The following is a 13,575-nucleotide window of genomic DNA, read 5'->3' on the forward strand; positions in this document are numbered from 1 at the left end:
GACATTTAATTGACACGGTAGTGTTATAAATTCCTCTTTACTTGTTTTATGTAAATCTAGCATCTCTCGGACACGCTCCTCTACTGAATTTCACAGCTTGAAATTGAAAACGTGTGCAGCAAATAAATGCTTATTAGGGTTAAAAAGCCAAGTAGTTTTAATATAAAACACTCAGTGCACTACATTTTGTACAACACTTTAAAGAAAATGAACAGGTTGGAGCAGTAAAGGGTAGGTATTCATCATTCGAAAGTTTAATGTTTCTCTTTAAACCTATAAGAGATAAAACATCAAGTAAAAATGGAAGAATTTCCAATAAACCACAGGTTAAGAAGAAATGGAAGCATTACTGACATTTCTTCTTAAACTGTGGTACTACTGGTAGCCTGACTAAGCAAAACTTTGTTTAATTAAAAAAAAGGTCAACAATGAAACTACTTGGAATTTCTGCTCTACATTTGAGCAGTACACTCACTTTAAGCAATGCAAACTATGTACCCCAAAAAGTGAAAAATGCATTTGACTAAGTAAAACCCACAAACAATAAAGCTATAAAAGGTTTTGGGAAGCTGCCAGCAACTCAACACACTGAACAAGGGTCACTGCAAGGAGAATTACCACCACCTGGTCTTGCAATCAGCTAGAGGGGACTTTCCTCCCCCAGACCCTGATGCCTAACCTTAAGGGGTTCCACTGCCAAGAGGACTGTTTGACCCTCAAACATCATGCAGCACCCACCAGCCCCTGTGGGATGCAGACATTAGTCCTATAGATGATCTCCTACCTGTGCTATTGGATTACAGGATGCAAATGCGCTCCACAATGAGAGAGTGATCAGTCAGCGTCCAGCTGTTCTAGAACGTTTTGCCCAAATGAACCCATCATTTCAATATAAATAACAACCAAGTAATCTTTCTGATTTCTGCACTAGTGAAAAAAAAAAATTAAATTTAAAATGTTTAAGAAAAATGCTTAGACTGAAATCAGAGACCAGTATGCATTGTAGTTTGCCCCGAAGAAGCTTCAAAGATCTCAAGACAATCTAGCAGAAAAGTAAAAAAAAAAAGAAATTCAGTCTTTGAAATAATAAAAATCCTGGCACAGGATCAGAGGTCCAAATTCTCACCCCCTATTGATTTATCGCAGTTCAACATACCTAAAAGTAAACCAGCAGGAGGAAGAATTTTCACTCAGGATCCAAAACTAGGTACGAATTTTCTTGAAACAAATGTTTTAGCCAATTTTCACGGCATGTTGTGCTTTATGTTATTGTCAGCTTGTTTCAGATCCTGTTATGACCAGATCAAATGTGTTATTTCTTCTTTATGCTCTGTGTAGATGCTGAACACCTTCAATTTTCTAGGCTCAACTACTTCTTGCCTCATGCAAATTACACACCAACAATGACTAAAACGATCAGGCACTTGGCACACTTCCAGGGCTGTAACCTACTGTCAAATGTTTCTACAGCAGTTTTCAAATTTCAAATGTATATAAACAGACAAAATCCTAAATGTCAGACATTTCTCTTTCTCTCTTTTTCTAGGTCCACTCTAAAAATAAGAAGAACACCCTTTTATCATATTCTTGTTTAAGCAGAACACACAATTAAATGACACTTAACTTACACAAACTGTCATCTTTGACACCATCTAAAGTCAAGGAAATTAATTTTGTGACAAATGTTAGTTACAGTCAAGCTCTGAAAACACAATTAATTTTACCATAAATGCTTAAGGCAGAATTCTAAAGCAGAAAACAGAAACAACTGAATCCTGATCACTAAATACAGCAAGAAGGGAATAAAGTACCTTTTGCAAACGTTTTACAAATCTTTGGAGAAAAAAAAAACATCAGAACAATTAAGTAGTTTTAAATTTAAAATCGTTTGTCACCCCTTTTTGCATGGCGTTCTCTACAATTATGTCCGCTAATGTTATTTAAAAAATCCCTTCTTTAGGAGCAATCTGAAAGAAAAAACAATATCTTTAAAAGGCAAAAGAGCTAAAATCCTGCATTTCTGGCATTTGACTAAAGGTCCAATAAAAACAAATGCCTGACTGCAAGCACCTGTAGTGCCAAGCTTTCCAAAGCCTGTGAGTGACTTTAGTGCACTGCGTGATGTACAACACATCACTTACTTCACTCTCACGGGTTCCAGCATAGAAGACCCCTAGGCAGCTTTGTACAACAGATCTCTCTACAGGCACTTTAGCCATTTATGTGAGCTTACAGCAGGATATTTAACGTAAGGCAGCTCTTGCAGTTCAAGCCCTTAGCCCACATTTCATTAAGCAGCCACTGCTACATTGTAAAATGACTTTTTTTTTCAGTTTTAACTGGTATATGCTACAGAGAGCACCATACGTACTGGGACACAAGTCAAAATTACTATTTTTGCATTATACTCAAGGAATTCAGATTTGAAAAAAAAGATGAACATGAGGAAGAAGTACAGAATGTCATTATTTATTTATTGGTATTTCTGCACATGTATGATTTATTGTTTTAGCATAATTCCACCTTTTGTGGTCCATTCCTGCATTTTAGGTGAGCATACGTATTGGGAGAAATTAACAAAGTCTATTAAAGTAATCTAAAATTTAGTATTTGGCTACAAAGTCTTTGCATGCAAATACTGCAAGTCTGCGACCCACTGAAATCACCAAACTCTTTGTTTATTCTTTTGAGATGCTTTGCCAAGCAAAGCACTGCTGCAGCCATTTTCAGCTGCTGTATGTTTTGGGGGGTTTGTGGCTTCAGTCCCAACTGGATTGAAATCAAGAGACCGTCTAGGCCAGTGCATGTTTTTCTCCCTGATGAACTGCTTGGTTGCACCGGCAGTGTAGGCCACTGTCTTGCTGCACGATGAAGAGCCAGCCAATGAGTCTGGAGGCATTTCCTTGTACTACAGTGCTACAGTTTTGATTGAATTCTTCTTTTCTTTCAGCATCCCAATTGCTTGCTTTTCTTTCACAGGCCGTTCTCTAGTCTTCATGTTGGTTTAGGCCTACTGACTCCAAAGGCAGACGCCAAAAGGAAGAGTAAAGACTAAATCCAACACTACACATCCACAGCTCTTTTAGGTGTGAATAATCAATACAACAGGAAACAACCACCCAATAAGTACCACCTGGCCCCCATTTGTCACAATACTTAAACTCACCTGAAATAGGTGGATTGAAAACAAAAGTGTTATTATTCTAAAATGGTACAACATATAAGCACAGAAATATCCAGAAATGAAAGGTGACATTCTGTATTATGGGCTTATATTCATGTTTTCATTTCAAATTCAGATTGCTTGGGGATTCAGCAAAAACTTTGACACTGTCCCAGTACTTACGGTCTGCACTGTATATTGTGTCTTTTAAGTAGGTATTGCTTAGTGGGTTATTATGGGACAAAATGGCTTTTTAACATTTCCATAATATATTGTACATATTATTTGAGTATATTATTTTACTTTACTCCTCATTATACATCTTGATTTGCACAGTACTTCTTAATAGGTAATGATGTTTCCCTAGATTACTTTACAGGGTTTACAGAACACTGAAGATGAAAAAGAGTGAACAAGAGTAAAGCAGGTATGTTTGAACAAGAACCTCCTTAAATAAAAATGTTTCACTTACCCATTTATATGTTACATACAACTTTTGTTCTGTGTTCCACTTACCAAATATAAATGTGTTACTTGCTGAATCAACTGTACAGCTCCCATACAAAGCTAAAACACTGACAGCACATTCCTCACCCCCCACAGTGAAATGTAAATGCCCCAAAGAAATAATCTCTCCATTACGTTTTCCGAGCATTACCATTAGCATGTCTTAAGAGTGTGCAGGTGCAATTACTGTTAAGATAAGCCCCATTTAAAACCTGAAGGAAGGTAAACTTCAGCCATCAATAAGAATCATTGATTGGTAAAGACTTTTTTTTCTTAGACAAATCTATGTTACTGTAGCTTCTCCTGCACTTCACTAGCATATTCATGAAGGGCAATTTGTAAATTCTTATTGACCTCCCTCTGCTTTGAAAGAGAAAATGTGGAGCTTATGATTTTTCAATCAAAAGCTTTCCTTAAATGGATTTAAAATAATAAATACTCTCTGAAGGGCTCCCTCGTGACTCATCTGAGAGAAAAAAGAAGCCTACAGCTAGATTACAGAAGTATTCTCACAGGCTGAAGATCAATGGTTCACACTCAGGCCATGACAGTCACCAAACGCATGCAAATATTGCTCTTATTGGCACTGGGCAGGTAACGTTCATCTAAGATGGGAAGGTTACCACCCAACTATGATCCCTTTACCTGGTCGGGTAAAGACTAGACTGGACTAGGGTGAGCCTGTTGACAGACTCAGCTGCAACTAATCACAACTGTGAAGACTGCAAGGACCCCAAATGATGCGAGAGACAGAGTGTATGTGCAAATATTACTGTATTTGTAAGGATCGCATTGTAGAACATGCCTTCACAAAGAGAGCTCCTCCTAAGGAAGAGAACCTCCGTGACAGGTTTCGTTTTCATGGAGTACAGAATGCTAAATAAAAACAGAAGTACAGACATGAAAACGTGCATGGCTATGGTTCTAGGTCTGGGCAGGGTTGCTAGGCAGGATGGGCTTCCAGCTGAAAACAAGGAACTCAAATCAGCCTTTCTGTACATTATGACCTATTACAAATAGAGATGGTTAAGGTCTAGTCCATGAGAGCTGCAAAACTTTTCACATGTGTTCCAATCTGAATTCTAAATGACAGATTAAACAATTTAATTGTCACAATATCCATCTTTCACTGGTTTTTAGTAGGTGATGGATGGGATGGACCTACAAAATCAGCAGGATCCAGACAACCAGGAACAAATTTAGGGCACCCCCGAGCTGAACATGGCAGGATAAAACATGACCCTTCTGCAGAACAGTAAATGAGAGAAATGGAAGTTATTTATTCACTCTGATTCAACTTAAGAAGCTAACAGGGCATTAAAGAGCTACAAATTTCATTGTAAAGTTAGTGACATTAGAAGACATACTACAGATCTCCTATCTTTGTCTGAAACCAAACGGCTAATTCATGCTACAGATTCATTCAGCTAAGGTTACTGTAATAGTGTCTGATGTTCTGATTCTTTGTAGTCTCAGCCTAGTTTCTCTTGCAGAAAATATTCAAAACAGTATTCAACTGAGGTTAGAATTAAAATATGCCTGCAATTTTTGTTTAACTATATTGGTTAAGTACAAATAGTCGCTTTTTAAAAATTTTACAGAAGTTCACCATTTTCTGATCTACTCTCTGGAGACTTGGAAAGAACAGCCAATAGCCTGAATGCTACTGAATGCCCTGCTGCACTGAAAATGTCTTAAAGTTGAAATCCCCATTGAAGTCATAACCCTTTGAAATGTCTCCTCTTAATTAGTATCTGCCCTGGTGGTGCAAATGATTAACTGAAATTTTCCTTGTGGGATATATTGAACCTTTAAAAACTTCAACACGTTTTAATTCATCACAAACTCATCTCACTCTATTCCAGCTCTGTTTGAACTTGTACTTTTTCCTCACTTTGCTATCTGTAGGGACAATAAGTTGATAATCCTCTATTTATGATCTATCCATTTATAAAATTTCGAGTATAGATTGGGGTTTTCTACATCTCAAGCACAGCTCAGCCACGGACAAACGCTTGCACAATGAATAATATGATTCACCAAAACTACTTAACAAATTTAAGTTTAGATACTGGACTGTGAAACTAGACTGATTCCACCACCACACAAATTTGCATATACTTCTGTACAGTTTATTACCAGTAATACAAACCTTGTTAAATAAAACTGAATGCACAATGCACAATATTTTAAAATCGATACTAGTAACAGGATTGTTACAGAATGCTTCCACAGTACCAATTAAAACATTTAACAAAAATACATTTAAGTCAGTAAATATTCAGACTAATATATGTTTTGAAATGAAAAACAATCAACAAACTTCTTTCATAATGTGAATTTTCTCTATTGCTTCTTAGCCCACTGTGTTTAACATCCTTGTCCTGCCTTCATACAAAGTAATCCAGAGAATGTCTTCGGCATTATTGTATTACAATATTCCGCTACAGAAAAAAATGTTTCAACTAAATCTTTAGGCTGCATCATTAGCCCGCAAAGTCAGATGTTGTTCAGCTACAGTGAACTGTATGCATTGCAAGCAAGACTGGTGTGCAGGATTTAGACCCCTCTGATCTGCATCACTGGCAGGTCTGAAGAGACTTAATCTACCACAGACAGGGTACAAAGACAGACTGCAGCTCTCTACTGATATGAATTTAGCAATTAGCATTGTTAATAAGATGCATCATTAAGCAACCCTATTGAATGTGTCAGGTTGAAAGCAAGATAAGTGTGCACAGGGGCTAAGAGAACACACTGTCTCAAGCTGCAGAGAAGCACTGGCCAGTGCTTAAAGTGCACCGAATTGATAAAGTTAAGATTAAAATGTGACCTGACTGATGTGCCTATGATGCAGCAAATGGGACCTCAAATTATGTTTAAAAAAATATGTTAATAGATTCAGTGGTGGATAAATTAAACCAGCATCAGATCAGTTTCACTGGGGAAATTGGTTGTGTTAAGAATTAAGTATGTGGAAAAAATAATGCACTACACAAGCTAAAACATTCATTTCACATGCAAAGCCATGAATGCCCCACTCACTAAGTCTATGATACTTGAAATCCATATACACACATCTAATATAACAAAAATACAGATTTCTGAAATTTGGCTGCTATGCAATTATAATTCTATATTTAAACCACATAGTAAATTGTGAAAATAAAACATTTACAATGACAAACTAGGGAGCACCCATTCATATATTGGGTCATTTTACTAAAGCAGTAGGAGTGCAGTAGGTTGTTCAAGGGTACAATAGCAATGACCCACCTGGGATTTGAACCCACAATCTTCTTGTAATGAGTTTGGTGTTCAAACCACTACTCTAACCTGCCACTGCGCAACTTTAGTTCCATTCACTTTCCTCAAGCAATAATAATGCAGAAAAACCTTTTCAAGTATATATCACCTCTTGTACAGCTATGTATGGCTATGTGTAATATATGCATCATACTCAAAAAGGTATATGAAACATCTCTCGAGAGATAAGGATGTTGCCACTAGCCCATGGCTACATATCTACCAACTATGAAGTACAGCATTATCCCAGTATTCTTATTGAATCGGTGGAAAACTGCAAGACACCCACAGCTAACTACAGAGATGCCATGATACAGGTTAGTTTTACCCTCCTGATGATGTGTTGTTGCAATAATAATCCTGCTCAGTACACAGATTCAGACATTTGTCGTCTGTGCTTTGCAGAGGAGACAATGGTATGCAGCATAATCCCTTCTATCGGTGAGATTATGACTGATCACCTGCTGTTTTGAATATCTCTAAAATTTACTATCTTGAAAATCTTGATATAGAAGGTATGAGTGTTGGGGGCTTCGACATTTACTAATAGCCATCCATCATTCATGCAAAATACAGCAAAGAATGTACTAATAAAAGCAGCTGTCTGCAAGGCATTTAATAGTCTAACATTCATGCAGTAGAGTTTTCAAACTCATAAAGACCCCTATTTCATACTGACTTTTGTAAAGTCCAAACATTTGGAAGAGGTGATAGACTACTTCTGATTCTCTCACTTTGTGTCAAAATACAGCTGGCCACTGATGAGAGAAGACCTACATTTTTTTAAATCAGTAGACAAGTTACTAAAAATAGTCAAGACAATTTTCCCTGGTTTTCAAAACACACAAAAACAACTGCATACCATAAGCTTTGTAATAATTTAGTTGGGTTCTACAGAATAGAATATTTCAAATTGATTAAGAAACCACATAAATTACTGGTAAATCTCCAAACTCCAAATGTTGTTCCCCTCCAGGGATTATTTTGGTGCATATGGAAAAGTGGTGTAAATGCATTCTTACGGTAACCAGCTCAACATCTGAAGTATTGTTCTGGCCAAAAACAGATAAACCAGTTTGCTTCGTAGGGCATATTGGTATTGCACAATACTGGATTTCACAGCTTGAGTTTGCCAAAATGTCTTTTTTATGGAACAACATAAGCCTTTTATCTTTGAAATAAAGTCCTCTCATTTGTATTGAAACAATGCAATACGATTGTAATAACAAAGAGTCATAATACGCCAGCAAGGAATTCTACTTATAAAACTGAATTTAGAAACAGTTTAATACCAACAGCAAGTGCTGCAGAGACGAGTATTTTACTTGGAGGTCTCCCATCCCCAGTCTGAAAAAGTCCAGCTTTATTTTGCTTCGGAGATCTGACAAGATCAGAGTACAATGTGATAGCAGCACTGCCATTTTTTACACAAAATGTTTACACTTGTACTCATTTAATACATTGTCTATGGGCATTGTCAAAGCTATCACAACTGAAAGTCATTAATGGGAGAACCCAGACAAAGTACAGGTAGAATTTGTGGCCAACTGAGGATGCCAGAAAGCTGATGGACTTCCTGATAGGAGTAAGTGACAATATCAGAAGTCATTACTCTGTGTTTGATAACATCAGCAGCTGTCCAGAAGGTTTCAGGACCAGGTGCTCCAGCCAGCAGAAGTACAGCAGTGGTATTTCAAGGCTTTCTACAGTGAAGCAGGAGAGGAGGAGGCCACGGATGATGCCACAAAAACCCCAGGAGTAAAAAGAAGATGTTTTGAGGAGAAAAGGACACACTTTAAACAATTCCCCTCATGCAACACCTGTAGGAGCTGTTTAAATAATAAATACAGCTGTTTACTGCTGAACTAAACATTCCAAGTTAGGTGTTATTGCAACAATGAACAATTTTGATTCTTTCATTCCACATCATGATTTCAATTTCTTTACAGACTTTCAAATGAGATCACATATAGCATCTTTAAAAACGGAACCACCTTCCCCTTATACAACTTGAAAAAAAAAGTATGGAAATTAAAACTACCGACAAGGCAGAGAGCAATATCTGGATGCCAGGCAGTCAAGGTTTATCACTTAAACTAATTATTTTCAAAAACATATGAGTGTAAGTCTATACAAGTGTAAGCATTTTTCAAATTATTATTATTTATTAATAAAATACACGTCTTCTCCATGCCTAAATGCATCTTGTTTCAGAAAGATTTGATAATGAATGTCAAATCTTGAATGGCCAAAACAGCCATTTAATAAAAAATCAAAACATTTAAGCAGCACAGAATGGTGGGTTAAATTATATTAAGTTTTATCAATTTTTTGAATGTTTTTTTAACTTTTTCTTTCAGCTCTTATATTAATTTTAAAATTAGTCTCTAGATCTTAGGCATTTCTAAATGACCCAAGCTACTTTATAGTAATATCCTGTTGGATTTTTCTTCTGTATACACTACAAGCTACATTATTGGTGTAAACCCTTAAAGCATGTTTTTCACCTACACAATGTAATCCAGCAGGCAACCTTCATGAGTAAAGTAACAACATGATTTACCCATAATTGTGTGTGTTATTGAACTATGCCTTGTTAGCTATGTCCGATATACTGTGTAAGCTGCAACCACACTTTAGCATGTTTTCTTTTCCTGTTCATTGCATTGTCTGTAAACAAAGATATGGACTGTACTCAATATCCACATGTTTAAGTCTTCATATTTTAATCTAACAGCCATATCCTCCATTGTCCAAACAAACACAAACGCTTGCCATGGTTTTCTGGAATGGGATCTTCAGAAGCCATTGTATTCTGAGGGCAACAAAATGTAAATTTCTAAAATGCCAAATGTGGACAATCAGCCTCCTTTTCACACACTGTACAATATGGCAGTGATTCCTATGAGGAGCAGGTGTGATTTTATGAGAGGTTCAAGGAAAGGGGTCCGGAGCTATTGCAACTTATATTTATACAGTCGTATTTATCAAAACAGTACACAGAACTGCTGAAAAACCGGATCTTTCCAATTCAGTACACTCAGACCACATACTGCGTCACTGCAACATTTTGTTTTTCAGTACTGTTGCAATCAATATTATTTAAACGTACAGGGTTATTAATCAACTTGGAATGCACTGCATATTAATCTCCAGTGCGTCCTTTATCTCTGAGTGGAGCCAAGGGAATTTCCTTAGAGAAACAGCACGTGGCAATAGCAAAAGTTTCACTACCCTTAGGAAATCTATTATATGCACAGAAAACTCTCCCTATTAGAATGTTAAAGTTAAAATAAAATGCTTTTATTCTGAAAGCCCCCCATGTGCTTCTGAGCATTTGATAAATACTGCAGAATACAGCCAACAAGTTTGAAGTAATTTATTCCAGAACCACACACAAACTATAAATGTGAATGGGATTACTATATTACAGTGACAATTATTTGTTTTTAAGACGGGCATTAACATGTGTACACATTCACGTGGAGACCAGCAACCATCGTTGGCAGGACTGCAGCCCAGTCCTAAATTAGAATTTATTTGCATTAGAATAAGATCACTTTATTGGCCATATACAATTTTTTGTATTAGGAATTGTCTTTTCGCATACCCCAGCTTGCTCTGAGACACATAAACACACAGACGGGGAGAAAAGCTTGGGGTCAAAGAGCAGGGTCAACCATTTATACAGTGCCCCTGCAGTTGGGGTTAAGGACCTTGTCCAGGGGCCCAAAGGAGTAGGATACCTCTGCCGGCCGTGCGATACGAACCAGCAACTTCTGGCCACAGGCGCAGATCCATAACCACAGAGTCACCGCACCGCCCAAAACACTAAGAAGTGGATCTACTGGGATTTCTACAAGGAACGGAAGAAGAGCGAGCCTACACAGTCTTAAAGGAGCTGAAGTCCAGTTATCAGGCAGATGAAGACTGAACCGTGTTGAAGTTTCTTTTGGTCAAAGCACGGTCTTCCAAAAAATGTAGCAAAACTGGAGAAAATATCACTTGCAAAGGCAGTCTGAAGTCCCACTTAAAGTGGTCTCTGTCTTAGTAGTGACTACCCAACAGCCCTAACTAAATACTGGAGAGTTGGGGCATCACATCTGTGCTGTAGAACTTGGACAATCAATGGAAATCAATGCAACTGAACACGTGTGGGCAAAGTTCGACCACCTTTTTCAGAGGAAGGTGACTTTGGCTCTCCTGTTCCCTTATACTATAAGCCTTTACTCTGACTGTGTCTCAATTGATATACAGTAATGATCCTTTGCAGCACCAGTCAAGTAATTAAGACCCAATCGATTAATGAAAGAGTGGGCTGGATGCAAACCATGCAGTGGCTCAAAATGGAAAATGTGAAGGTCCCTACTCTTGAGCAATTTCACTTAAGCTGTCTCTGAACAGCCGAACCTAGATTTGTAATCTTTACCCACAAATTCCATTTCCTTTTTTCTCATTGTTCTACCAGTGATTAGCACTACCCTCTGCTATCCTGAGGTAGTGATATGTGGTCTCCAAATAACTTCAATGTTCAACCATATACTGTACTTACAATAAAGTCACCATCAAGAGGAAAAACAAGCCTGCACATACAGGATTTTAATGGACAACAGTTCATAGAACTGTCCTTCTTAATGGAATATCTCAATAATTAACATCCTAATTGGCTGAAGAGTATTTTGAAAGGCATTTCAAAACAAAAATAAATCCAGTCATGAGATATATTAATCGCTTCTGAGAAATAAATATAAATCAACTCAACTTGCATCTGCCGGTAATTCAGGTGCGGACCAGCGGACAACGATGCTATACAATACATAAATTAAGCACATGAAGATTTGTCCATAGTACAAACTAATCATAAAACTGTTTTTTACCAAAAATGCCTATCTGAAACTAACCTTTAGACTCTTGCTTCAGCATTGTGATTAAGCAACAAGTTATCGCAACCAGTTAACTATTATTACACAAGCTCCGAGAACTCACTTGTAGGTCAAAATTCATTAATGTATAATATGGTGATAAGCCGTCAAAAACGTATACTCAATGTATAACAATTCCAAAATAATATCACTTGTTAGAGCATGCATGCACAAATGTGGGGAAGAAAAAGATTTTTATTAATCTCCATAAAAAATAAAAAGTCAGACTTGCTTTAAAATAAACTGGGACTACATCGCACACCAACATTATGGTCAGTTTATAGCATTGTGTGTTCTGTAAACTAATTTTCATTGAAGAAATCATGGTCATAAATCTTCTGAAAAAACATAATACGTCTGTTACGGACAAATATTTTTTTAATAACCAACTTAAAAGTACTCAATTAAAAAAAACTAAATTACAAATTGTCAAATGTATTTATCAGTAAACGTGAGGTTGAACAGACATATCCTACATTTATTTGACCAAATATTCATCTTTGCACGTGTTTATACTGTTTTGCACAGAGTCCACAGCATAACTAAGTTCTAAAAATGCGCGTAAAATAATGAAGCATCCCTCTTTAATTACTGAATAATGTATAAGAAAACAACGCACAACTTTTCAAAGTTTCGAATCAAGGTTTAACAGCATTGGAGTAGCGCTGTTACTAATCGCTAGTCAAACCGTCCTGTAATCCACTGCATTTGCTAATGCATTCCAAAGCTAATGCAACTAAATACACAGCAGCTGCCGTCACGATGCAATTAAAAGGGCTTTAAATCTTCTAGTTTAATCTGCGCCAGTACCTTGCTTTTGTGGAGCAAGTATTTGACTGTTGCTCCACGTATTCCTCTCACTGCTGCCATGGACGCCGCCATCTTGAACCGGAAGTATGAAACGAATTTGACCTTTGGACAAATGAAAATCTTGTCCTTCTCGGAGGAGACGAAATAGCTTCTCCCTGCTATGCTACCTGCATCAGGTGTTTATGTGAGATGCACAAAGTGAATCTCAGGCCATTTATGTGTATTCCACATTAATGTATTTTTAATTCCAAATCCGTATAATTATCTTGTATGAATGTTATTTTATTGTTAATGTTATTCTAATTAATTTTAGTAAAAAAATAGAATGGTTTATTTTATATAAGAGTCCTTTTACTGCTGTTTTCTTTTAGCAGGTACAGAGCTACAGATCTTTACTCATCTCAGAAGAAAGACTTTTGCATGAAAAATGAAACTAAAGAGAAGCTTTCAAGAATTCCAAAGTGCAGTAGTTGGTCAAAACTGTCAGTAATCTTTTGGTGCACATTGTTCTTCTGTTTATACCCAGAAAAAGAAGCATTAGTGACAGATAATTGACCTTGTACTTTATTAAGTGTCCTTGCTTTCTGCCTGGAAAACTTGGTCTAACTGTTGACATGATCAGTTATTTGGCAGGAATCACCAGCTTGTGTCAAGTATATATCCTAAATGTGAGAACAGAACAAATGGTACCCAATATAGATTCACTGAAGGACAGATGGATGAAGGATAGCCAGAAAAGTTCATTGCAGAATCACTGTAAGGAATTGCTGATGCAAGGGTGTACTCCAGAAGCAATTTTGGTCAGGTCACTATGACCAGGAAATGCATCATTGACTTCATTTTAATATTTTATCTCTTTTGCAAAAT

The 13,575-nt window shown here is 37.0% G+C and overlaps 1 protein-coding gene across 2 annotated transcripts in view; it reads right to left on the reverse strand.

Annotated features, from left to right (window-relative positions):
- Positions 1-12,812, reverse strand: part of suclg2 (succinate-CoA ligase GDP-forming subunit beta) — a 112,792-nt gene extending 99,980 nt beyond the window's left edge. For both annotated transcript variants that reach the window (XM_006630622.3, XM_015347284.2), the window contains exon 1: positions 12,709-12,812. In XM_006630622.3, the coding sequence (XP_006630685.3) occupies positions 12,709-12,780 (72 nt within the window). In that variant the 5' untranslated portion in view covers positions 12,781-12,812. The remainder of the gene's footprint in view (positions 1-12,708) is intronic.
- Between the last annotated feature and the right edge of the window lie 763 nt (positions 12,813-13,575).

This window comes from Lepisosteus oculatus, chromosome 4, assembly GCF_040954835.1.
Source record: "Lepisosteus oculatus isolate fLepOcu1 chromosome 4, fLepOcu1.hap2, whole genome shotgun sequence".
NCBI lineage: Eukaryota > Metazoa > Chordata > Actinopteri > Semionotiformes > Lepisosteidae > Lepisosteus > Lepisosteus oculatus.